Raw genomic sequence first — 26,322 nt, 5'->3', positions numbered from 1 at the left:
AAATGTCATTCATCTACCCCCTAGGAAGAAACAAATAAAAGATCTGACACATCTCCAGCAAAATTATTAGCAGATTTGAAACCTCCACCAAGAAGAAACATACTTAAAAAAAGCATGCCTCAGAATTTTGGGTACAAGGAACCAATGTGACTGATACTGAATGCTAGTTAGTTACGCAGTCTATGTTGGTCCCTTTGAGCTTCTGTGGTTCACAGACTTAATACCTGGATGAAGCAAGGTGAGACGAGCGGGAGGAGCAGACGTGAAGTGCGTCTCCGCCGGATTTCTGGCGGCACAGGTCCAGTTGCCCTCGTGCTCGGTCAGCACCGCGTCGAAGTGCAAACTACAGTCTCGGCTGTTGTTTCTTGGTGCCAGGAACTGTCTTAACACAATCTCAGTGGAATTTGATTCATCCAGTGACTGCCATGTCCATTTGCACTCCTCAACTTCTGAATCTGTCGTGCAGCGAATTGTTAGTGGCCCCCCTGGAGGCATCTGGATGTCTTGAGACAGTTGTATAAAATTAATCGGCACTGAAATACAACAAAGAATTTTAGAAGACTGAACGGTCTCATCCAAAATACTGCTAATTACTGCGTCACAGTTCTAGCCGCATACTTTAGTAACAAATTCACAGATCTATAATCTCTGCAATACAGAACTCAATATTCAGTTACAGAAATTAACAAAAAAGTGAGTAAAAGAATATGTTGACATTATTACTATTACGTACTGACCCAGGTGTAGATGGAAGGATAATATTAAAATAGATCTCACAGAAACAAGACATAGAGCATGCATTTGGTTCAGCTGGTTTGGGACAAGTTTCAGGGTTGGGCTCTTGTGCGTATAATTTTGAACCTTCAGGTTCCACAGAAGTGGGACTCCATTCCTCCACTGAGTTAATTACTACACACAAATATGTATAACACGTGTGATCTGGTGTTTTCATGGCAACAAAGTATGACAAATCCTTGCCAGGCCACCAGCCACGTCAGGTGACCGAAAGGTGAAAAAACCAGCGTTCGCTTCAGAACCCTGGGGACGAGGACGAAGATGGTTCTTAAACAGTTTTTTTACCTTTCAACCACTTGACATGGCTGGTGGCCTCTGAGAAGAATTTATTATTTTTATAACATGTCTGCCACACGGGGTCCGCAGCGGCCGCGCGGACTGAGGCGTGGGCCTTGTGCCGCTGGGACCGTGGGTTCGAATCCCACTCAGGCCATGGATGTTGTCCTGTGTACAGGTAGAGGCCTCGCGACGGGCCGATCCCTCGTCCAAGGAGTCCTACCGAAATGTCTATAGATCGAGCCAACGAAAAGTTGGGACCCGCAGTGCTCAGGCACTTGAAGGACTGGTCGTTCCCAGTATCACAGTCTGTCACACAGTGTATATTTCATGCTGACAGATAATACTGACTGCTTAAAATTATGTACATGAAACCAGCAACACGAACCTAAATTGATGTTTAAACATGACCCATTCTCAATAGACAAATAAATAGTATAACCCAACCAACAAATGTGATCTATTAATGTGTGATACTAATTGAATAATGTTAAGTAATACAACTCTCAGATTCTACCAGTACGCTAAATTATTGTAAATAAATTAATATAGTAAAAATGTAGTTTTAAAATTTCAAACATAAATGGAGAAATGCTGTTTTATTTTTTTATGAAGAATTCTAACAATTTTCAATGATATGCAGTAATGGCAGCTCATTACAAACTGATTTTGAGGAAACAATGTTCTCGCACAGGAAAGTCAAATCTTTCACATTCTTAATACCCCCCAAAAAATAGGTTCAGAAACTGAAACAAAATGCTATCTACATCTAAGATTTAAACCCAAGAGTCCACCACTTCAAAGAAAAGGAGTATCTTTACCCGAGCCAGTTCAATTGAAATCACATCACTGAAATTCACTTCCTCATTACATTTAACACTGATCTCCTACCCAGACCTTTCCCTTCTAAGGATGTACGCTACAGAAATCCTTCATAAATACATCGGATTCTGGTTAACTGGGACACATCGGGACTCAAACACTCTAGCCCAATTAAGCGAAGTTCCACATAAACAGTTAAAAAGGTTGTTTTCTGAAAAATCAACACAAAAAAAGATTATTTCAGAAATGTAAGACTTGAGGTTCTCACAGCGGTGAATATGAAGATTTCTGTCTTCTGGGTTGTTGCGCTGTGTAGTCTGGTCGATGTTAACCAACGTTTCAGAGGTCATACTGCCTCCGTCATCAGGGCGATGAATATTTCAGAAATGTTTACCTGGTTCGAACACGATGAGCTTTGCAGGAGGTGCTGCCAGTAGGGTATAATTCGGTGGACCTATTACAGTGCATCCCCAAAGACCTTCTTGCTCCTTCAGCACATTACGGAAGCGTACGCTGCAGTCTCGACTGTAATTGCCGAAAGCGGGAAACTGTTTCACTACCACCTCTGTCTTGTTGGGCTCGGATAAGGGCCGCCATGTCCACTGACAGTCATTCACGGATGTTGTCGCAACACAACGCAGCAAAGCCGAGTCTCCGACTGCCACTCTCACGTCTTCTGGCAGCTCTAACAATTTCACGCGCACTGCAATTTAAAGCACAACAGTTCTCATTTTCAAATGTACTTTTGTTATAAAATTTGGTTATAAAATATGACCTTTTGGCCTCAGCATGCACAAAAACCACATTCTCTAAGTACAGATTTCTTTAAAATTTAAAACCAAACAGCAATCAACTGATTTTAGAACCTGAAAGTTCATCTTTACCAAAAACCGAAGTCTTGTTACTAGATCCAAACATCAGAAGGTTCATGAATGTCTTAAATGAGCACTTAAACCAAAAACATTTATTTTAATTTTTACATTCAATCACAAATGTTTATAACTATTTCTGGATTTTAATTTATATTACTGCACAGATGGTAAAGACACCTTAAATATAATTTCAGTAAAATCTTAGTAAGTTTTGAAGACATCCACCTCAGTAAAACTCTTTCAAATTTCAAATTATTGTTGAATTCTAAACTTTGTTTTCATAGCGACTAACCTGCAGGAAGCAACGTAAGTGTAGCCGGAGGCGTGGCCGCAGTGAAAGGGGAGTGCGCGTACAAGCGTACAGCACAGCTCCAGATGCCTCCCTGTTCTTCCAGGACACTCTTGAACCTCACGCTGCAATCTCGTCCATCCTCACCAAACGCTGGGAACTGTTTAACCACGACAGCAGTCTCATTGGTGCCGTTGAGCGGCTGCCACGACCACTGGCACAGCTCCACCGCCATGTTCGTTACACAGCGCAGCAACACCGGCTCTCCAATAGCAATCTGAATGTCCTGGGACAGCTGCACAAATTCCACTCCTACCCAGAACCAGTATCAAATTTACATGAATTTAAGTACTCGGCACTCTTCGTAAAATTAAAGTCTACTGACTGTAGCACCGTGCTGACCTATCTTCGTTAAGCGAAACGCTGACATGTTAAACTAGCTTTGACGACTGATCTAGAGTAGACGGTGGCATAATTATTTTGGCGCACGGTTAAGTTAGGCCTTACTGACTACGCGACACATCTCACGCACTCACTAACATATCACTATAACATTAAAATTTGATCAACAGCCTTCTACAGTACAGGAATTTAAATTTCCAATATAACTTGAAAGAAAATCCAGTTACAATCTTGAAATCTTGAAAAAAACATAAGTAAAGATTAATCATTTCTGAAATCTAAGGTTTTTGGAAGAAAAAAAAAATCACCTAAATATAGAATAATAATATTAAATTATGTAACCGCATAGTAAAGTATTATTCAGTATTTAATATAACATAGATTAACAATAAATCATTTGTCGCCATGGATGCAAATGCTCATCATCACCACGATAGATCATCAATACACCTTGTCCTTGGTAAGTTCTGGCTTATGACTTCATGAACTACGACCTACTCAAATATTATCCTCCGATACAGCGCGCCTGCCTCAGTGTTATGCTTTCTTGCCTCTTTAAGCACGCTACATGTTCCAACCTTTTTCATTCTTCCTAACAACACAGAAAAGCTCCTCATTCTCCATCCCCATTTCTTATCTCTTACGTCGGCAGTTTCCTTCATGCCCTCAACAACTACAAAACTTGTGTTTACGAACATCAGCCAATCGCACGCTGGCACTTTTGAGAAACTCTTTTATTCACATATTTCTGCTTCATTTGCTGAGAATTTGTTGGACGCTGTTAGAAAAGGCACGACGGATTACTACTGATTTCAATGCACAGAGATGTATAAAAGAACAAAATTAAATATGGACAAGTGATGGCGCACAAATATTCAGCCATGCCCTTCCCTAAAAATGCCCCCAGAGCGGATCACAGATTAAAAATTCTTGAACAAAAATTCACAATTCAATAAACCAAATCTCATCAGCAACTTCTTCTCTTAAAACTGTACTTTCTTTTAGAAAAAAGCCTCTCTATTTCATAGAAAATATCTCCGCTTCTAGTTTCATTACTGAATCCTGCAGGAACGCAGTTAGCGATCCTGTATTTCGGAAGTCCTGGGACCACCTCTAACCCATCTTGGCTTAAATCTTAATTCAAGACACCTTAACCTTAGCTCTGACATTTACAAAAGATTACCTGTAAAGATGGAGAGTTGCACAGGATGTGCAGACGTGAAATAATTTTGCCACTCAAAGCGAGCGGCGCACGTCCAGACTCCCTCCTGTTCACTCACCACACTGTCGAAACGGATACTGCAGTCTCGACTGTCATTTCCGAACGAGGGGAACTGCTTCATCACTACTTCCGTCGCCTTGTTGGTTGCAGACGTCGATTTCCAAGTCCACTGGCATTCCTCTACAGGTTTCAACGTTCTGCAGTTAAGTACGAGCGGCTTTCCGACGCTCACTTGGATGTCATGTGCCAACTCTGAAAATTCAACTGCTGAAACAGTGAAAAAGTCAATAAATTTATATATGGAAGGACTGAGATACCTTTAGAACCAGTTCTTTGGTTAGAGCGAGTTTAATTCACTCCTAAGCGTGTCTGCGAGAATGTGTGTTACGCGGTTTGTGAATTACCAATTGCTTTTTGGATTAGTTGAAGGTCTACATTTTGACACGCATCCCAAGAATCTGTCTGTGGCTTCCTTCATGTTCTGTGACCGGCCGCTGAAGATCGAGAAAGGGCGAACACCAAATTATTCCGCCTTCAACCCCTACTGATGTGGTGGGAGGTGTCAGTTGAAAATGATTAAAGATTCAATTGCCTGCATTCTTCAGTCGCTGCGTCGTCTCCCTTTCTAGCAAACGCGCAACCAGATCCTGGAAGGCATTGAATTTCTTCCTCCAATTTCATTAACATGTTCAAAAATGGGCTAATGTCACCAAATATGCACAAATTTTCAAAACATTTGCTGACTCCAGGCCTGTAGACCACACCAACTGCTCGACGTGTACTAAGGCAAGCGCATACTTCACTAAGGACTAATTTTATTTGCTATAATTCAAAATCCAAGAGCTATGCTGGCGGTAGCGTAGATTGGTCGAGGGGGAGAGGTACCCTGGTCCTCCAGGTTGGGGGTTGGTCGCAAGGCTAACAACCTTACACTGCAAAAAAAAAGATGTTTCGAAACCTCAATCAAAGCCTCGGACAGACCGACCTAACAGAGGTCCGAATGGAAGAGGAGAATTGAGGAGGCCATGGAAGAAGGAGAAGGAGAATGAGAAGGAGGAGAAGAAGGAGAAGGAGGAGAAGAAGGATAAGAAGGAGAATGAGAAGGAGGAGAAGGATAAGAAGGAGGAGAAGGATAAGAAGGAGGAGGATGAGAAGGAGGAGGAGGAGAATGAGAAGGAGAAGAAGAAGGAGGAGGAGAAGAAGGAGAAGGAGGAGGAGAAGAAGGAGAATGAGAAGGAGGAGGAGGAGGACAATGAGAATGAGGAGGAGAAGGATAAGAAGGAGAAGGAGAAGGAGGAGAAGGAGGAGAAGGATAAGAAGGAGGAGGAGGAGAAGGAGGAGGAGAAGGAGGAGGAGAAGGAGAAGGAGGAGAAGGATAAGAAGGAGGAGAAGGATAAGAAGGAGGAGGAGAAGGAGGAGGAGAAGAAGGAGGAGAAGAAGAAGGAGGAGAAGAAGGAGAAGGAGGAGAAGAAGGAGAAGGAGGAGGAGAAGGAGAAGGAGGAGAAGAAGGAGAATGAGAAGGAGGAGAATGAGAAGGAGGAGGAGGAGGAGAAGGAGAAGATTAAAAATCACCTGTATCTTAAAAGCAAAAATACATTTTATCTTTCAACTCACCTTCCTGTGGGTGATGGACAGAGAGTTTCATCGGTCGTGCTGTCGTAAAGTTTAATTCGGAATTACGAGCACCGCAAGTCCAGAATCCTTCTTGCTCCATCAAGACGTTGCTTAGGCGGATGCTGCAGTCCCGACTCTCATTCCCAAATGCTCGGAACGTCTTGACCGTAAGCCCCGTCTCATCGTCCGATGCGAGGGTCCTCCATTTCCACTGACATTCCTTCACTGGACGTGCAGATTTGCAAGTCAACAGCAACTCCTGACCAGCTTCCAGGACAGAATCCTTTATCACCTCAGAAAACTCGACTGAGAAAATAAACAATTTCAGTTAAGCAATGTGCACATCACAGCACCTGAATAAAAACTGAAAATGCTTCCAGGATGAGGCACTTTACAACAGAAATTTTAACAGATACGCATTTACCTTTATATATATTCCATCTAGTTAACCTGCTCAAACTGTTTTCCTCTTTATTCTCTTCATTTACATCTCAATAATAATAATGATAAAAATAAAAATAATAACAATACATATTATAAAGTACAATTCGAACTATTATGTAAATTTCACATAATACAAAACAAAGTATTCACCTAAAGAAATGATAAGCTACAAATAGATCTTCCAATTACACACAGAAGAAAATTTATCGATCAAATCAGATCACGATTTAGTATTATTGGATGGACGAGTTACAAGATTCAGAGTCGGACACAGGATTAATAAATAAAAACGCGAAACTGTCAGTTACCACGTCAAAGGGGCGTGGACTATGATTCATCAAACCAGACAAGAAATCCGGTAAAGCAGCCCTGCTACACGCCATTTAGTCGCTTGGGGGGAGAGGCGGTCTAGCTCCTACTAGTTCTTCACCTCGGCACTAGATGGGGTGAGTGGTCAGCATCACCCCTGGGAAAGGACCCCGGTACCCCATTGGAAAGGAGACTCGGTGGGCCCCGGAGCCGGTCTGGACGCAGAGGCTAGAGGAAAAAAATCCTGTCCCCGCCGGGGATCGAACCCCGGTCGTCACTGTACTGACTCAGCTATCCCGTAATGTAAAAAATGTTATGAAACTCTGGAACATTCAGAAATCTCTGCAAAATACGTACGTGACGCCACGAGAACCTGAAATCTGACTTTAGTTACGTAATTTGTTAAACTTACCTCCATAGTGAACTACCAACTTCGCTGGGGGTGAATTTACGAAGGTGCTGAGTCCTTGGCCACGAATTCCGCATATCCAAAACCCTTGTTGCTGAGCCAATAAACTGGTAAACCTCACGCTACAGTCGTTCGTCGTTCCATCGCCGAACGCCGGATATTCCTTCACGGGCGTCGCCGTGGCGTTCGGTCCATCTTCGAGCGACAGCCACGACCACTGACAATCCGTCAGAGTAGAGTTTCCTTTGCACTGCAGTAGCAATGGCTCTCCAACTGTGGCACTGACATTTTGTGGAATTTCAACAAATCCGAGCTTTTGTCCTAAAAATAAAGAAAACGCAAAATAGTTTTAAATCTTCAAAACCTTCTTCATAAACCATTTTCATTTAAGACAGTCTTCTCGTTGTTAATTTAAAAGCCGCCCACAAATACCAACAACCATCAAAGTATTGTAATACAAAATGAAGATGGCTGACTTCTGGGTCGTAGTGGAAGTTTACCAAAGTTCGTGAGGTCCCTGCTGCCTCCGTCGTCAGGGCAATGAAACGTCGGTAAACTACCATAAACCTTTCTGGCCGTCAACATATCTTCAGCTGATCTGTACACATTCTTCTCTACTAGAAAAATATACGGCTGTGAGAGGACAATTTAAATCGTGACAAAGTTCAAATATTTGACAACAAATCAAAATGACACTCACGAGGAAGTTGGGAGGAGATTAAATTCTGGAAATGCTCGCTACTTCTCAGTTCAAAATATTTTGTCTTCCCGTCTGATTTCTAAGAATCTAAAAATTCGAATATACAAAACAATAATTCTGCCTGTAGTTTTGTATGGGTGCGAAACATGGTCTCTCACTCAGAGGGAGGAACACGGATTGCAGGTGTTTGAGAATCGGGTGTTGAGGAGGATATTTTGGCCTAAGAGGGAAGACGATGGGGCGTGGAGAAAACTGCATAATGACGAACTTAAAAATTTGTTCTCCTCCCCCAGTATTGTCAGGGTGATTAAGTCGAGAAGAATGAGATGCGCCGGACATGTAGCGCGCATGGATGGGACAAGAGGTGTGCACCGGGAAGCCTGAGGGGGAGAGACCGCTGGGGAGACCTAGACGTAGATGGGAGGATGATCTCAGGCGGGATCTATGGGAGATAGGAGTTGAAGAAGACTGGATTTTGTTGGCCCAGGACAGGGTCCGGTGGAGGGCTTTGGTTAATTCGGTGATGAACCTTCGGGTTCTGTAAGCCATCTGGTTGGTTGGGTCCACTATTTGGGAAGCCTGAGGGGAAGAGACCTCTGGAGAGACCTAGACGTAGATGGGAGGATGATCTCAGGCGGGATCTATGGGAGATAGGAGTTGAAGAAGACTGGATTTTGTTGGCCCAGGACAGGGTCCGGTGGAGGGCTTTGGTTAATTCGGTGATGAACCTTCGGGTTCTGTAAGCCATCTGGTTGGTTGGGTCCACTATTTGGGAAGCCTGAGGGGAAGAGACCTCTGGAGAGACCTAGACGTAGATGGGAGGATGATCTCAGGCGGGATCTATGGGAGATAGGAGTTGAAGAAGACTGGATTTTGTTGGCCCAGGACAGGGTCCGGTGGAGGGCTTTGGTTAATTCGGTGATGAACCTTCGAGTTCCGTAAGCCATCTGGTTAGTTAGTTAGTTAGTTAGACCTTTGAAACAGAAAAAGTAACTAGTACAAACGAGGACAATTAAAAGAAACCTATAATAGATTAGGCACAAATGCACAACCAAATCTGACAGTCAATTTCTGCGCCAAATATTATTTGGAGAACAAAGTGTAATTTTGTGATATCGACAATGTTTTTTGTAAATACGCAGCTGATATAAAGTGGACTGAGCTTGAACAGAAATAAATAACTGGTGAGCCCTACTCATAACCACGTGGTACTATGACCGTATTTCTTTTTATATGCCATATAAAATAATTTGGACAGCCCTTACGCAAAATAAATTGAAATATAAGCTCTGCGGGAAGTAAACATTTTCCAGAAACAAAGGAAAAATTCACCTTAGTTATTCAATAACATCGCACGATTTTAACCATCGTAGATATTTGGGTTAAAGCCACGTCGTCGAGAGTGGCAAATGCTTTAAAATTCCAAGGACAAAGACCAGATGAGATCACCGCCCGGGTAATTCAGAACATTTCATACGAGCAGAATGCCCCAAGGTCATATATATATATATATGAGGCATGTGGGAAATTTGTGCAGAAATTTCTCAGGGCATCAAATTAACTCTCATCTTAATGACATCTCCTCTGCTTCGATGTGGGTTAACCTTCGAATCATGCAGGTAGCATGAGAAAACTTCCCAAGCCTTGAAAAGTGACACAAACCCCAATGCAAATGTTTTACGTGTGTTTGAAGGAGCTGGCTTTCAAAATGTTGTAGAGACAATGACGAACACACACACTGATCTTGTCTATCAGAAAGTAAATATAATTTTCATCATCATTGTTCCCTTCTTACACGTGTCGTCCTTACCTGCGATTAAAATGACTCCATGTCTACGACAATGCGATCAATTGAAGTATTATCAGACTGGCAGTTAACGACGTATCTGATATGAACTAACTCTACAGAAGACAGACCTCGGTTGCTCAACCGGTAAAAGAAATTTCTCACCTTTCATGGCACCGAAAAGGTTCATTACTGTGTTAACAACAGCCCACGCCCGTCGTTTTAGACAGTGTCCTTAACAACTACGCCACACCTACTGATTTTTCCATTGTTCCGTCAGCAGAACTGTTTCACACACATCCATCCATTGGTTTTACGAAAAGGTGGACGTAACAATAACACAATCAAAACGGAAAGTTGAATCCACTGACAAATAAAAACATGAAAGGAACCATTTTGTGATAAACACAAATTTTAGAAACAATTAAAGGTTTGCAGTACCTGTATTCTTGTCGTTGTGATTTTATTGAAATATACACAATGGACATAATCCAAAATACAACTTTTACAGACTACAAAGCACATTGTCACAAACTTTCAGACTTCATTTAAACCGAAATACTGAACTAAACTTAGGTAAACGGAACGGATCCGAATTAATCTGACCGAACGCAAAGCAGCACATCGTAACCTAACATAACCTAAAGCAGTCCAGACGATATGACGCTGGTAACTCGACGCATGCGCCTCGTCGCCTACAAAGGAGTCAGTATAATGCGAAGGAAATGATCGAGATATTCTGTGGGTATGTATCTATGTATTATCGAGATAAATCGATATTGAAATTGTCAGTCGGACGAACACGGTTAATATGGAACACAGCCTGCTTCTTCGTGCAACCATTCTGCTATAGGCGCCTGGAGAACAGCGATTATGATAATTCGCCAGTTGCAGGGTTGTCCAAAAATTACAACCGAAGTATTATTTTTCCTGTAATGTATTATTTTTACATGCAATTGCCCATAAAATGTTACCACTAAGGACGCTTGACTGAGAGCCAGTAACTAACTTTTCAGCACCTTTCCAGGCCTCAGAGCTTCCTACGAATAGACACGCTGACAGTCGCCCTTGACACCTCCGTATCAGTTCCATCGCTTTCTCTTACGCGAGTAAACACACAGTCGGCGGTGACGCCAGACCAGGGCGACTGTCGACATACGAATCGATTCTGCCGAGAACAGATTATCACGAAAAAACATGCGCGCGCAGTGGCCACATTGAGAAGCAAATCGACGAATTCCCCGCCTTTTATGGAACCAAAAATTTACATTACGCGTGCACAAGGATATTCAGCTGATCTCTATCCGATTCAATCCAAACACTCCCATTATTTTTTTCCAGATCCATTTTAATATTATCATACCATCTACGCCTAAGTCAAGCTCCGTCGATCTCATTATCATTCGTTTGATCATCCAAATAATTATTAATTAATAAATTATGAAGCTCATCATTATGTCGTCTTCTTAAACACCACCAGTCCTTGTTTCCTTAACGTGGAATATTTCGAAAATTCATATCCTTTTTACAGTAAGGAGTTTTAGTCCTCCCGCAGAACCACCCCTTGTCGGCTGTTCGCAATTCGGAGTGCAGGAACCAAGGACGGAGGCATTAAAAATCAAATTATAATCGTACTTAAGAGTCAGAGTCCTGGGATCGAATCCAGGCGCCGGTCATCCCTATAACAGCCACAGCGACAAGCAGCAGGAACGTCAGAGACTTCGTTCGGTAGAAATCGCGTGTCCTCATTTTCTGCAGTCGATGTCATTCGTTCTGGGAAAACGGCTGAAGTGGGACACAGGACGTGTATTCAGAAGCACAAGACAAATAATTCCTATGCATGACGAGAAGCAGTGACCTCAGCCCCCGCCTAATTTATTGACGGCAACAAAACGTGCGAGGAGTCGGCTTCGTGGAACCAGTGTTCGTGCTGGAACTAGGGACCGGGTAACTCGTGATATAGTTGAACTAGGGACCTGCTGTCTGGTTACATACTGGAACTAGGGACCGCCTTACTCGTGATATACTGGAACTAGGGACAGGCTAACTCGTGATATAATGGAGCTAGGGACCGGCTAACTCGTGATATACTGGAACTAGCGTCCGGCTGACTCGTGATATAGTGGAACTAGGGACAGTCAAGGCATTCCTCTGTCCCTGTCGCCAAACTTGGAAGGCCAGGCCTGCATCTGCAAGCTGATTTTCATTCCGAAGGTGGCCGGTTCATATCTCGTCTGAGGCACGGGGTACTCAGATTACTTGCGGTTTCTTCAGCCCTTTCGAGACATTATCATGAAAAACCTCACTTCCGTTCCCTCCTCCATCTTTTCCAATCAACTGTTCTCAAATCGTCTTCAGAGTTCAACAGGCTACACAAAACCTCCGTAATGTATTAACTGTGTCCTTAAGACTCCGAAGTTCCTTGCACTTCGGGCTATAATCTGCGGTTATGGCGGCCCACATCCAGCTCCTTCACCGCGGACAAACTGACCAATCAGAGGCAGCGAATGCGTGCACGTATCTTCCGTGAAGTTGTACCACGGATGCCACGTGAAGAAGAGACCCTGGTAGCCGTCGTCCGCGGTTAGAAGACAGAGTGAACGGCTGTCAATTATGAGTACGGAGCAGAAGGATTGTGGATCGAGTCTCGGATTGCCGTTTTTCGTGTTCCTGCAGGGTGCAGAGTCCTCTGTAAATGGAGAGGAACTTTCACCTGCGGTAAAACGTTTCCATCCGAACAAACAATCGGATCAGTATTAAACCGTGCGTGTCGCGTGACACAATCGACTGAGGTCTACACGCACGCCGAATCATTAATAGGTTTTTTAATTATCCTAACAATAGCAAGAGTTTAATTTTGTCTCTCGCTTCAGAAATCAGGAGTCGAAATACTTTATCACACAATACTTTTGGACGTGCTGTACAAACTATGAAGTGTTCTTTAGACCAGTGGTATTCAACATTTTTTGTTCGCGTACCCCCAGATATAATTTCTCTTCAACTTTGTACCCTCAAAGTTATTGGTGTATAATTCGAGTTATACATAGTATATAATCTACATATAAAATAAATTAAATAAATTACATTACTGATTATTCAGTGTTTATCATAAAATAATATATATTTTTTTAAATTTCACGTACCCCCTAAGATGTCTTCGCGTACCCCAGGTTAAATACCACTGCTCTAGAGACAGAATTCAGATCGGTTCCCACGTTACATAAACTGTTCAAACCATCTAATTTGTGGTCTTCCTAAATCCCACTTCCCTTAAAGTATCTGCGAAACGCAACACACAAACTGAATACATCCTGATGTATCTTTTCGCGTTTTAAATTATGTTCTGATTACCACGTCAATGCTGATGCTATTAATTAAAAAAGAAAGGACGACACTGCGAAGTTGAGTAGCCTGGTCGATCGAGTGACACGTTCTCTTGTATTTTTCGCACATCTTTATCTCCATGAGAAAGTCAGTGTCACGTTAGAATGGCTTTAATTGTCTGAAGAAATCTACTTGAAATGCTAATTACGATAATAAGGTAAATTAAAAACCTTCGCAATGTACGAAACGTCGCTCGCGTTGGCGTAGGGACACGATAGAATTCAGAAAGAGACAAATATTTTTATGAGGCTCGAATTTCCAACCCTACAGCCGGTTTTGTAACGTCGGCCTCTGAGTCAGACATCATTGAAGGTGAACTTTCATTATTTTGTAAGAGAATTAGAAACGTAAAGGAAAATTCAACTGAAGCGTAAAATTAAATTCGTTCGGCATTTCACCGCGAAGCTCTGCGGGAGCGCAACTCGAGGCAGAGTCACCGCGAGATAAGAGACCCGTTCACCACACAGAGCTACATCAACTGCTGAAGCTTTTCTGATTTGACACGATCGGTACTGAGTCGAGTTATTAGCGTATTTCAGATCACTGTCTCTCAATTTTAAGACGCATTTAGAGAACGCAAAGAAAAAGTTGTCAGTGGAACCACTGTTCCGGAGAATTTGACGTAAATACGTCTATACGGAAAGGAAGTTTATATATTGGCTTTATTCTAAATATTTCCTTTATACATGCTTTACAATTGAGTAAAGTTTGATTAAGACTTTGCTTATTTAACTTGAATTAGTTACGCTTAAGATGGGTCTGTGGTAGCTGAATGTAATGTAAAGTAATGTAATGTAAGGTAAGGTATTTATTTATTATTATTTAGTGTTCTGTCTGAGGACAGGTCCATATGAACAGGATCCTTCCATCCTTTTCTCGGACTGGGACCTGTTCATATACGTTCTTGGCAGATGATCCAGAAGTGGTTTGCCATTGCCTTCTTCTGTGTGTGAATGGAGTAATTGTTGGGATGCCACGGAGGAAAACTCCGTGTTGCCTAGACCACGGCCTTGCCCAACACAAGTTATAAATTCGAACCCGAGACCCCAGGATTACAAGGCCAGCGTTCTAACCGCTAGACCACCGTGGCTCCTACATTACATTACCTTACCTTACATTACATTACTTTACATTACATTCAGCTACCACAGACCCATCTTAAGCGTAACTAATTCAAGTTGAATAAGCAAAGTCTTAATCAAACTTTACTCAATCGTAAAACGTGTATAAAGGAAATATTTAGAATAAAGCCAATATATAAACTTCCTTTCCGTATAGACGTATTTACGTCAAAAACTGTTTAGAAATGTCATCTCTGTATGGTTAGGGCAGAAAACACACCTGTTCCTATATTTTCAGTCGTCGTGCCTCGTCTTATGACACGTACGCGAGGAAAACTTGTATAATAAATCCGCTGTTACAATTGCCCGGTCGAATCATAAAATATACGCCATGGAACACAAAAACATTTTGCCGAGAAAGTCCTCATTCAACAATAAAACAAAGGAAGTCGCATAAAGAACGCGCAGAGTGCAAAAGCTAAGCCACGCCCACCCAGATCTGCATCCGTTGTGACGACCCACGGTACGCTACAGCGAACATGTTTCCCACCAGACCCTTTGAAATGTAATGGTAACAATATGTACCACTTGCCTTAATAATCAGTCATTTCTTATTCTGCCCAAAGAGGGTATTTATGTTTTTCGAAGTGAGAGGTTCCCAGGCAATGCCCGCTCGTCCTTCTCGTAAGTACAAAGTGAAGTTAGAGTGAAGACGTTAGTGCAATAATCAGTGAGAGTTTTCTTGGAAAAAACCACGGAAATTTTGAATCGTCTATCAGAAAAGCTGAAGCTATAATTTGGAAAGCCTAGAACTTTTTAATGGTAAGAATTCGTGTTTTCTTTGCGGTAAGGACTGGAATCTTAAAACTCTATTTAAATGCGCTCGGGCGTCAGACCGCTTCTAACACATTTCACGCGTTCAGATTCAAGCAAAGATCCTTGAAGTCTCGTCCCCTGCGCTGGAAGGCGACGTCCGAGTAACTCACGTGGCTCAGAAGGACGCGGTCCGCGGATGGACTATCGTAACGACCTGTAAACTGAGGATAAACGCTTCTCGATAACGGCTCTACTTCGGAGACAAATTCGGTTGTTGGACAATTCCTCTCTTGGCCATTAGACAACTTCCGTCTGGTAGACGTACGAGGTGCGATCAGAAAGTTTCAAGACTGCGCCTATAAAAACCCGTACACTTATCTCAGGTATTAAATTCATCCATCACCCTCGAAGTAGTTCCCCTGGGAGTGAACACAACGATCCCAGCGCCGCTGCCAAGCCTGGAAGCATCCCTGGAAATCTTTCTTTGTCAGCCTGTCAAGCACCATCTGCGATTCTGCCTGAATCTCTTCTATCGTCTCAAATCTCCTTCCCTTTAGCTGAATTTTCATCTTTGGGAAGAGGAAGAAGTCACACGGCGAATAAGGAGGGTGCGGGATGACGGCCATGGTGTTTGAGGCCAAAAACTGCCGAACTTTGAGGGCGGTGTGCGCTGGCGCGTTGTCATGATGCGTCGCATGTGGAGTTCTTCCTTTAGAATCAGCTGACAGGTCCCATAGCCTATCCCAACAATGTCGCACAAGTCGTTGATGGTACGACGTCGATCTTCGTAACATTTTCGGGCGTTGTGCTCGAAGATGGTCGTCCAGAACGCTCGTCATCATCGACAGAGGTTCGGCCGGCCATTTTTAAAACGTGAATGCCACACAAAAGTTTGCGGACTCCCCAAATGCTTGCTTTAGCATTTCATAGGTTTCCGTAGCCGTTTTGGCGAGTCTTTGGCAAAATTTGATGCACACGCCATTCCGAAATCGCAGGAGGGTCGGTGTAATGCACTACCAAAACGCCCGTAACTAAGAAACAAATGCTAATTCGATGATGCCGGCTGGCACACTGATTCACTATGAATGTAGGCCGCACCCCCTAGCGGCAGAAGCTCGTACTACATCCGGTTCGCACTCTATTGACACAGTCTTGAAACTTTCTGATCGCACCTCGTACGTCAGGAGTAACACGAGGATAAACAAGAAAGAACTGGTCGGAGACCACACACTTCTCTTCAGAGGCTGTAGACATCACTTTTGAAGTAACAAGACGTGACCAACTCGTAACAATTCGGAAGACAAAGATGTTTCCTGTGAACTGATCGACTCGAGCCCTTCCAAAATATTGGTTACAATTTCATATTTTAAATTCGCAAACATCTCACTTGAGTTTATTAACAATCTACATGCCAGAGTAGCACCAGTACATAGGCAAGTCCATTCTGGTTTGCAGCGCCGTGGAAGTTTACGGATGTTTCAGAGGTTTTTACTGTCTCCATCATCAGGGCGATGAGTAATGATGGAAGCAGCTAGCTCCCCTTTAGCGTCGGTAAACTTGTACCAGACCTCACGGCGCTCCAAACCAGAAGGCAATCGTCTTCAACCGTACGAATATTAGGGCAGATTCAGGCCTGGGAGAGGCGGCGGGGTGTCCCACGGACCCTGTCAGGGTGCCTCTCGTACAAGGAGACAAAAAGTTTGGTGCCTTATCGGCCGGAAGCCGACATCCAACCGTGGAAACAGAGGAATTACCGTGACGATGTCGTAACAGTTCCGCGAAGGCCGCCGACTAGTTGCGACGCTTTCCACAGAACACGACCGAATACCTCCCTCTGCACCCAAATCATCGCAAGTTCCTCCAATCGAGCGTCTTGCGTTTTATTTTTTTGAGAATTCGCCGAGAGACGTGTCGGAATGACTCCTTAGATGGGGGATGCGGCCATCTCAAGGCCTCATATAAAACACCCACGAAACTAAAATTTGAGATTCTGACAGGGATGAAGATTTCCGTCTCCTGGGTTGTTGCGCTGTGTAGTCTGGTCGAAGTTTACCGACGTTTCGGAGGTCATACTGCCTCCGTCATCAGGGCGATGAGTATGAAGATTTCTGTCTTCTGGGTTGTTGCGCTGTGTAGTCTGGTCGATGTTAACCAACGTTTCAGAGGTCATACTGCCTCCGTCATCAGAGTATGAAGATTTCCGTCTCCTGGGTTGTTGCGCTGTGTAGTCTGGTCGAAGTTTACCGACGTTTCGGAGGTCATACTGCCTCCGTCATCAGGGCGATGAGTATGAAGATTTCTGTCTTCTGGGTTGTTGCGCTGTGTAGTCTGGTCGATGTTTACCGACGGTTCGGAGGTCATACTGCCTCCGTCATCAGATGTCTATCTTCAGCCATGATGATGGTTACAGTATGTTCCTCCGAAACGTCTGTCTCTACCTGTAAGTCCACACCGCGTTACAACACGAATACGTCTATGAAGAGTCTAAGCTAAACATGGACTCTGAGAAGGTGACACACACGTCAAGGAGATCACGTGTGTGCCGGAAAGGGACATCACAGGTGGGTGAGTAAGCCATCAGGCAACGTGTACTGCCCCAAGGGACGTTTTCCTATTGCAATCAGCTTTAAAATGAGCCTTACAGCAACGCGACCTTACAGAGGCCGAAATGAATCATCATCACATCAGTTTGAAGTACATAAACGCACAAAATCCTCCATCTTACAAAAAAGACAGCGTAAAATTCCTACTTAAATATTTATGTTGGTGATTTTTCGGCGAGGATCGAGGGGACTGTGATATATCATCGCCGTAATTTGTGTCCGTACGATAAAGTAGCGATCTCGATCTTTTAAAAACGCCAACCTGAATCCGTAAAAAGTCTCAAAACAAAACACGTTTCGGTTTTTATAAAACCATCATCAGGTGTAAAATATATCGAAGAACTTAAAACTCAATTATGATGTTGTGTAAATGTTCCGAAATTTAAATCGATCAATCGATATGGAACATGAATGATATTTTATTATCTTAATTATAAGAAATTTTAAATAAAAAAATTATATTGTGATCAGACGGATTAAAACAAATAATTGATCTCAAAAGAACATGGTTCATCGGTGTCGGGCTTTTGTGAAGACGGTAACGAAACTTTAGGGTCCCATAAAATAAAACTCGGATGTCGGTAAAATTTAAAAAAAGGCTCCAATTTCGTCTTGCATTTGTTCGCAAGACAGAAACGGAATTTCAAAGGACAGAAATACAATTCATAACGACGTAATTAAGAGCGGAAATTGCGAAACTGATATTCTGTTACGCAGTTTTACAAAGGCACGCAACTGATTCTGACAGTCCAAATACAAAACATTTTTTTTTCAAATCAGGCCTTAACCGCTAACTTTCAACTCGAAAACTTATCTTTCTGAAGTGAAGTTTAAACTCATTTCAATTGCTTCTCGACTCTCGGTCGGTTTTCACGTTCGTCTGTACCCAGAAGCCAACACCAATAGCAGTTTTTCAAGAACACGTGACACAGACATCAACATTCTGTATTCGGTCTACATCCAAAGTAAGCAAACTCAGAGTTGGAATGTCGTTTCAAAAGCCTGCGAAAATATTACCCGTATCTCCTCGCAATTTCTCATCTCAACAGGAGTTTAAATGCGAATTCCAACGTCTGAATCCGTCTCAGACCGAAGAAATTTGCGGTAAAGTTTCTATCACGTACGATCCGGATGCGTCTGCGAGTTTCCACGAAGTTGGCGGTTCGTCGCGAACATCGCAGGTTAACCGTTACGTAACTATGGCGACTGTGACCCTGGCGACAAGCGAATAAGTCGCGAACTGATACATGCGAGGCGATCGAAGCAACGGCGTGGTGTAAAGGCGGTGGTTTAGACCAGTGGTATTCAAAGTGGGGTACGCGTACCCCCAGGGGTACGTGAAATTTTTTAAAAAAAAATTATTTTATGATAAACACTGAATAATCAGTAATGTAATTTAATTAATTTATTTTAGATGTAGATTATATACTACGTATAACTTGAATTATACACCAACAACTTTGGGGGTACAATTTCGAAAGTAACTCTGAGCTACAACGAGCCAGCGGGACCAGTCAAGACCTGTTATAAAGCCTCTCAGACGCAGAGTCCCAATCTCGACGTCGTCCTACGAATTTTTTTTATAATAATAATAGTTTATGGCCGTTGATTTGTTCTAAATATCAAGCACACATGAAGATGCAATGATCAGCGGAACCATACAAATTTTAAACACATCCTCATAAATGCTACACTAAAACGACCCCCCTATAACGCTGAATCAGTGTTCTCCTCGCCAAGAACGCCTACCCTGTGTTCACAAGGCCAATAGAGACGGAATTACGATGCATGTGGTTCCAGAAGGTCTAAAAACGTATTCCGCTTTATCTTGGGGATTCAACATACACCTGGGTCTGTATTTCTCCAGACACTCCCAACATTCCAAAGTCTAATAATGACGTTCAATGTTCGTAGCAGAGTTAAGATGGTTGAACGCAAGCTGATTATCAACGTTCGACCTGAAGATGGAGACAATACGTTCCTCGAAACACTGGTAACCACCTAGAGGGCCTGATGACGTTATAATCAAGAAGATCACGGTGTACAACCCTGACACATCGATAACCCTAACCTCACATTTCCAGACATGGCTCACAGAATCACTTTTAAGTACTGTAAATCAATATAATACGTCATAAGACGCTTTAGCACCGCGGTATCCTTTGGCCATACAATCGAATCCTGCTTAAGTCAAACATACTGAATCTCCTGCAACCGCCACGTTGTTATTTCCCTTTATAAATAGTTCCGTACTTTCCTCACACCATTGTCAGTGGCGCTAGTGTCGACCCCACCTCACGCGTTTGTTCGTCCGCCATGTTGTTATTACGGACTGTCTTAAATTCATAAACACGGTTTCATGCTAGATCCCAATGGCACGACGTCCACACCAAATTTCATCCAAATTCGTCCATCGGACGACCGGACAGATAACATAAATTCGTTCAGTTCGTGCAAACAATGCATAACAACCTGGCCTGACGTAACCTATCCCAACATAACAAATCCTGATGTTTGACGTCTTGACGCCGATATACGAGGTGCGATCGGAAAGTTTCCAGACTGTGTCAATAGAGGGCGAACCGGATGTAGTACGAGCTTCTGCCGCTAGGGGGTGCGGCCTACATTCATAGTGAATCAGTGTGCCAGCCGGCATCATCGAATTAGCATTTGTTTCTTAGTTACGGGCGTTTTGGTAGTGCATTACACCGACCCTCCTGCGATTTCGGAATGGCGTGTGCATCAAATTTTGCCAAAGACTCGCCAAAACGGCTACGAAAACCTATGAAATGCTAAAGCAAGCATTTGGGGAGTCCGCAATGGGTCGTGCACAAACTTTTGTGTGGCATTCACGTTTTAAAAATGGCCGAACCTCTGTCGATGATGACGAGCGTTCTGGACGACCATCTTCGAGCACAACGCCCGAAAATGTTATGAAGATCGACGTCGTACCATCAACGACTTGTGCGACATTGTTGGGATAGGCTATGGGACCTGTCAGCTGATTCTAAAGGAAGAACTCCACATGCGACGCATCATGACAACGCGCCAGCGCACACAGCCCTCAAAGTTCGGCAGTTTTTGGCCTCAAACACCATGGCCGTCATCCCGCACCCTCCTTATTCGCCGTGTGACTTCTTCCTCTTCCCAAAGATGAAAATTCAGCTAAAGGGAAGGAGATTTGAGACGATAGAAGAGATTCAGGCAGAATCGCAGATGGTGCTTGACAGGCTGACAAAGAAAGATTTCCAGGGATGCTTCCAGGCTTGGCAGCGGCGCTGGGATCGTTGTGTTCACTCCCAACGGGGAACTACTTCGAGGGTGATGGATGAATTTAATACCTGAGATAAGTGTACGGGTTTTTATACGCGCAGTCTGGAAACTTTCCGATCGCACCTCGTAGATGATTATATTCTGATGATATCTGGTATTAAGAATTTGATTTAAATTTGCAAAAAAAAAAAACACGTGATTTGCTCAAATATTTTGATTGCACAGCTACATGAAGTAGAATCTGATGGTGGTTCAATTGGTCAACAGTTACTTTGCATTTTATAAGAATTGCAGATTTGTTAGTGTTCACAACAGCCAGCTCAAACGAATTCACACGCCCTCATACAAATAGGTAAAACTATCAAGATCGCCGCCTTTACTCGAGACTAGACGGGGCTGATGGACAAGAACCATTAAAGTAACGTGACCTTGAAAACAGAAAATCAACCACGGTAGTGACACAATGCAGAAATAACTCAAGTTTACGACCTGGAGAGTGATAATGTTTCTGCTGTGATAAAAATAACTCAGTGTCCTTCAATTCCTTCACCGGATCTCTTGATAAGTAGTGTTTCACTATTTATGGACGCATTTTGCTTCGAATTTTTGTTGCTAAACAAAATATCCTATAGTTTTCAAAATCTGCTTCCGTGACTATGGAGACGTCAGGGTAACTGTTCAGGTTGAGGGCAGAGAGGTTACTGAAAACGAGGCGACGTCTGACGGGCAAGAGGGGGACGTTTAGATTGCCTTGCTGTCATCATCAGTGCAGCCTGATGATGGAGACAGCAAGTACCTCTGAAACGTCGGTAAACTTTAACCAGACTACACACAGAACTACAACCCAGAAGTCTTTGGGTCAAGTTCCGATTCGATCAGTTATCGTAAGCAAAGCGTGTTAATTTCTGCAGAAGAATTCTGCAAAAGATCGAGATTCAAAATGGCGGCTCGCTTGTCCATACAGGTTTCGCAGCGCCAGAATTTTTTTTATAAAAATTCATATTAATTACATGTCAGACGTTTTCAAAGCCCTATTACATCGTAGTGGGTCATTTCCGTCACAATAAAATCCAAAATAATCACGCTGCCCTGAGGGCCCCATAGTTCAAAGCGTTTGTTCTACAACCTAACCTAAATTAAAATGTGTCCAACCGCATATAAATCACACTGTCGGATAATTCCCAAGAAAATTATCACTCCTCAATCCATAAGATTTGATTTTTTACGTAAATGACTTCGGCCCCCCCCCCCCACATTTTAAACTAATTTCTTCGAAATGTTAAACTAGGTAATTTTAAACCACCAAATGTCTCCCCTCTCCTACACAATTAATTTCCGTCACTACCAAAGCACTCAATCTGAAGAATAAATTTGTAAACTCCAACGTTGTTTGGCATATTATTAAAACACAATATATTATGAAGCATATATCTGACTGAGTGACGTCAGAAGACGAAGACGGTACAAGGACATTCATCAAACATCCATCGACGTTGCAAATAAACTTATAAAAAACTTTCCACGATTTCTTTGCGATTCTCGAATGTTAGTAAACAAAGACCAAGTTTCGTAGATTAAACAGGTTTCACTTCCATCAAAACACGAGGCAGTTACAACGACAATGATACATTATAATTCAACAATATGGGCCACTCAGTACAATTCCCGTCCAATCAGATAATTCATAACACTTGAGGTGATCGTTATTTATTTAACGATATCAGTTGAATGACGCAGATTTTGAAATCATTAACCTCTTCGGAGTCAGGAAATGTTGCCTGCTGCTATATTACGTCAACTCCTCAATGGTCTCGTAAATCTCTCTTCCCACTAGACTCGTTTGTATGCGACGATCTTAAATTCGCAACAACAACAAAAACAGTCATTGTTCGGTCACGCGTGACACCGTTCAGCCATTGTTGACAGGCGGTTAATGACTGTGCATTTATTAAGGTATGAAGCAACTAGCATTGCCTAAACGCTCATTTGAAATATGAGAATAAAAGAGGGGCAGACAACACAACACAAATTCTAGCGACACATGTGTGTAAGATTCTTGATTACACAAAGCAAAGAGAATTACGAATCAAGAAACAATTGACTCCGCTCGGCGTACATAACATTAATTAATAAACTACTACGTCTGCTTTACATTATGCAGGGAAAGGCTAATATCGTCAGTGACCACCCCGAAAGCCTACCTTCAGTACAGTAGAGCGTTGACCACAGGATGGCAAACAGCAGCATGGCACTCGCTCGACGTGCAAATAGCAACTGACCTCCAGCGAGCACTCTGCCACGCTCTGCCATCGGCCGTAGCTCCTGCTGCACTCTGTTGGCCACTACTCCAACTACGCGCTTCAACAACACCAATTGTCGGGCGGCCCGATGCATTATGGGTGCGGGTGGAATGGACCCACGGAAGCGTTGAAGGTTCCGTGACATCGCCATTATACTTCCGAGGGCATTGGCGTGGAGCCCATTTAGACCAGTTTAAATAATGTTCTGCATCGCTTGATTTTACTACAAATATTTTAAAAATAAAGATGTTTTCTTTCCGACATTCTTCAAGAAGGACAGGTTACTACAGCGACTGGATTTACCGACTCCCCGACTAGCGAATGGCCAATTCTTCCTGCATCAAGACATTTAACATCGCTAAAGCTCGGTAGTTGATACAGCGTCGTGAAATAACCAAAACACTGCGATGCACTGGTCTGAACCCCTACTTCTTTTTATGAGTGTCCCTGATCGAACTTTGACCCGAAAATCTTCTACGCTAAGTGTCTATTTTTTCCTCAGTCCCTCCACGCAATCCTGGGATAACGTATCAAAATAGGTCACGACCACTTCCTTCCAAATGGAATCCAATTTATCACCCACATAAAATCTTTTGTCTCTCCTATTTGCTCGGTTTCTTAGGCGACTGTAAAGGATTTTCATGCATAAAGCGATCTATGTCCACCGCATTATAGCTACTAGACACCTTCTAATGCATAAACAGATTAATACGCGACGCAACGGAGGTAAATAATAATAAATATGGGTGACGTAAAATCCTTTCGCATTTATACAATATTTGTTTACACTAAATAAGCAGTTTCACTATTTTGGTAGGCTTATTTCAACATTACGTTGCCATACACAAAAGAATCTCACGCGGACATGTGAGGTCCGTGGACCACACTTTGAAAATCATGGATTAAACTTGTTCGGTTTTTAGGAATGATATAATCTAATATTTTTATTTGTATTTGTGTCTATTCTTATGTCTTCATTTTGACTAATGCTCCACACTATGACAGTGTTGTTACGGTATCATTATGACTTAACAATAAGCAAACAAATGCCTCACGTCTCCCGCCTTCACGAGCCAGCGATTCTAGCGCCGAATTCCTCCCAAGCGGGAAGTTACAGCAACAATGGCCACGGTCCTGCGCTTTCTAGAAGTGTAACTCGGCGTGCGAAACAAATCGCTTGAATTGGCCGATGCCTGCGAGCGGTTCCATCGCACATCCTGAAAGTTGTCGAGTTTATTTGTTCCTTACAACTTCTACGAAGGTTCAAGTAGCTTTTGGTGTCGACTCTGTCATGTCGAGAAACATCCCAAGTACTTATCATCGTCAAAATTACTTCATTTATTATCATCTTACAATATTTGCCCGGAGAAAGCACCGGATTATCAGTTACAGAAATGAAATATAACACCTGACACCATTAGCGTGTCTTAAATATTTCCAGGTTATACTAAATCGCAAACCTTCATAATTCTTTCTTTTATCTTACAAGCTTTCGCGTTGTCTTCTGGGATATTTCACCTCATAAACTGACAGACGTTTATCGACGTTTCTGAGGAGCCTGCTGCCTCCATTATCAGTGCAATGGGACTCATCACAACAAAATAATCCACTTTATAGTGTTCATTTTTCGTCCGTGTCTGGCCCCCCCAAAAAAATCGAATTTCTAACCGACAGGTACAGGTTATGTTCTCAAAAAGTTATCAATGTGTATTTGATACATGCATCTATCTATTCTATTAGTAGCTTAACCGAGTAATGGGTCTTGGCCGCCTCCTTTCGGATGTTTTCTTAGTCTTTGAAGCGTGCATTTATGAGTAGTGAGTGACCAGCACAATTTCTACTCAATCTTGATTTGACTGCCAGAGCCATCTAGCAATGAATCACGAGAGACTTGGGTGAGAAATGGCAGCTGAATTTTGCTTAAAAAAGTCTCATTCATGCTCGTAAGGTACTTTTACATGCCGTAAATCTACGAAATGGGATCATACTTACTTCCCTCCCGAAGGAAGTTGTCCTACGGATTCTAATCACCCTTAAAATCCATTGATCGAACCCGCGAACCACTGATCCACCGAGGCCTATAAAATCCACGGGAAATTAACGATTTATCGTGAAAGTTCTGAAGCTACACAACTGCGTGGAACGCTGTGAATGGTAGAGTAAAAACGACACAAGTCTCTGCAAGAAAAACGCGGGATATCAAACCCAATTAGAGCGAGCTGCTTCCTAATTACTAGGATTATTTCGCAGGGTCGACCCAGGTTCCTAAATAGTAATTACCGGGCGTGTTATTTTTAAACGCAAAGCAGTTAAGAACACGTGTCCACTGATATTTCGAATTAAATCGAAGATGGTTTTAATTTTTTTAGAATGATGTTCCTTCTGAGGTAAGTGTCTCAGTTACAGCCAGGTATCCGTTAGGAGAGAGTAGCAAAGAAAACTACACAGGTTCCTGGCTCTCCCTGAGACAACGAAGTATTGATAATTAATAATTGATTTTGTCAAAACTCAAACCATGTCCTTTGACTCAAATACATAATATAGTTCCTGCACATTTAAATAAAATTTATATTTCAGCATACGAAAAGGTAATTTGTCATTTCTGAACAAGTATTAGTGACTGTAGGGGTTTCTTGGCCCTCGGGCCCAATTCTGGCCCGAGACAGGAAAAACGTTGGACCACCCTGGCCTAGCCCATGTGTAGTTCACTCACGAAGTATAAACGAGCAGAAGCTCTGGGTCTGCGGTGAAATCACCGCGAAATATTCTCACGGAATTACACGGGAAATTACGCATCATTCGTCTCTTGACATCCTGGAGAAAAGTTGTCATTACAGAAATTATTGCCAGCAAGAAAACGATGTCTTCAAGCCTCTGAAGCCAACCAATCAGAAAGCTAACTAAGGGCGGAGTCCTGCGCAGGCGCAAGACATCGTCCGTTGCTA

At 42.8% G+C, this 26,322-nt stretch overlaps 1 protein-coding gene across 5 annotated transcripts in view; it reads right to left on the bottom strand.

Moving 5' to 3' along the window:
* The window catches only part of LOC110828336 (cell adhesion molecule Dscam1), a 36,689-nt gene extending 13,146 nt beyond the window's left edge, over window positions 1-23,543 (bottom strand). For 3 of the 5 annotated variants that reach the window (XR_015536712.1, XM_022060955.2, XM_087354535.1), the window contains exons 1-7: window positions 23,279-23,543; window positions 7,458-7,775; window positions 6,293-6,598; window positions 4,640-4,945; window positions 3,058-3,366; window positions 2,288-2,596; window positions 225-533 (exon numbers count right to left, since the gene is read on the bottom strand). Coding sequence is in view for 4 of the 5 variants with exons in the window: in XM_022060955.2 (XP_021916647.2) it covers window positions 225-533; window positions 2,288-2,596; window positions 3,058-3,366; window positions 4,640-4,945; window positions 6,293-6,598; window positions 7,458-7,775; window positions 23,279-23,528 (2,107 nt within the window). In the remaining variant the exon portion in view is untranslated. The remainder of the gene's footprint in view (window positions 1-224; window positions 534-2,287; window positions 2,597-3,057; window positions 3,367-4,639; window positions 4,946-6,292; window positions 6,599-7,457; window positions 7,776-23,278) is intronic. The other 2 variants (XM_022060956.2, XM_022060957.2) reach the window with 2 other exon arrangements.
* Window positions 23,544-26,322: the final 2,779 nt, after the last annotated feature.

This window comes from Zootermopsis nevadensis, unplaced genomic scaffold (genome assembly GCF_977971745.1).
Source record: "Zootermopsis nevadensis isolate Lab colony 2312 unplaced genomic scaffold, Znev_1.0 Znev_ptg000023l, whole genome shotgun sequence".
Lineage (NCBI taxonomy): Eukaryota > Metazoa > Arthropoda > Insecta > Blattodea > Termopsidae > Zootermopsis > Zootermopsis nevadensis.
This window is presented reverse-complemented; position numbering and strand designations above follow the sequence as displayed.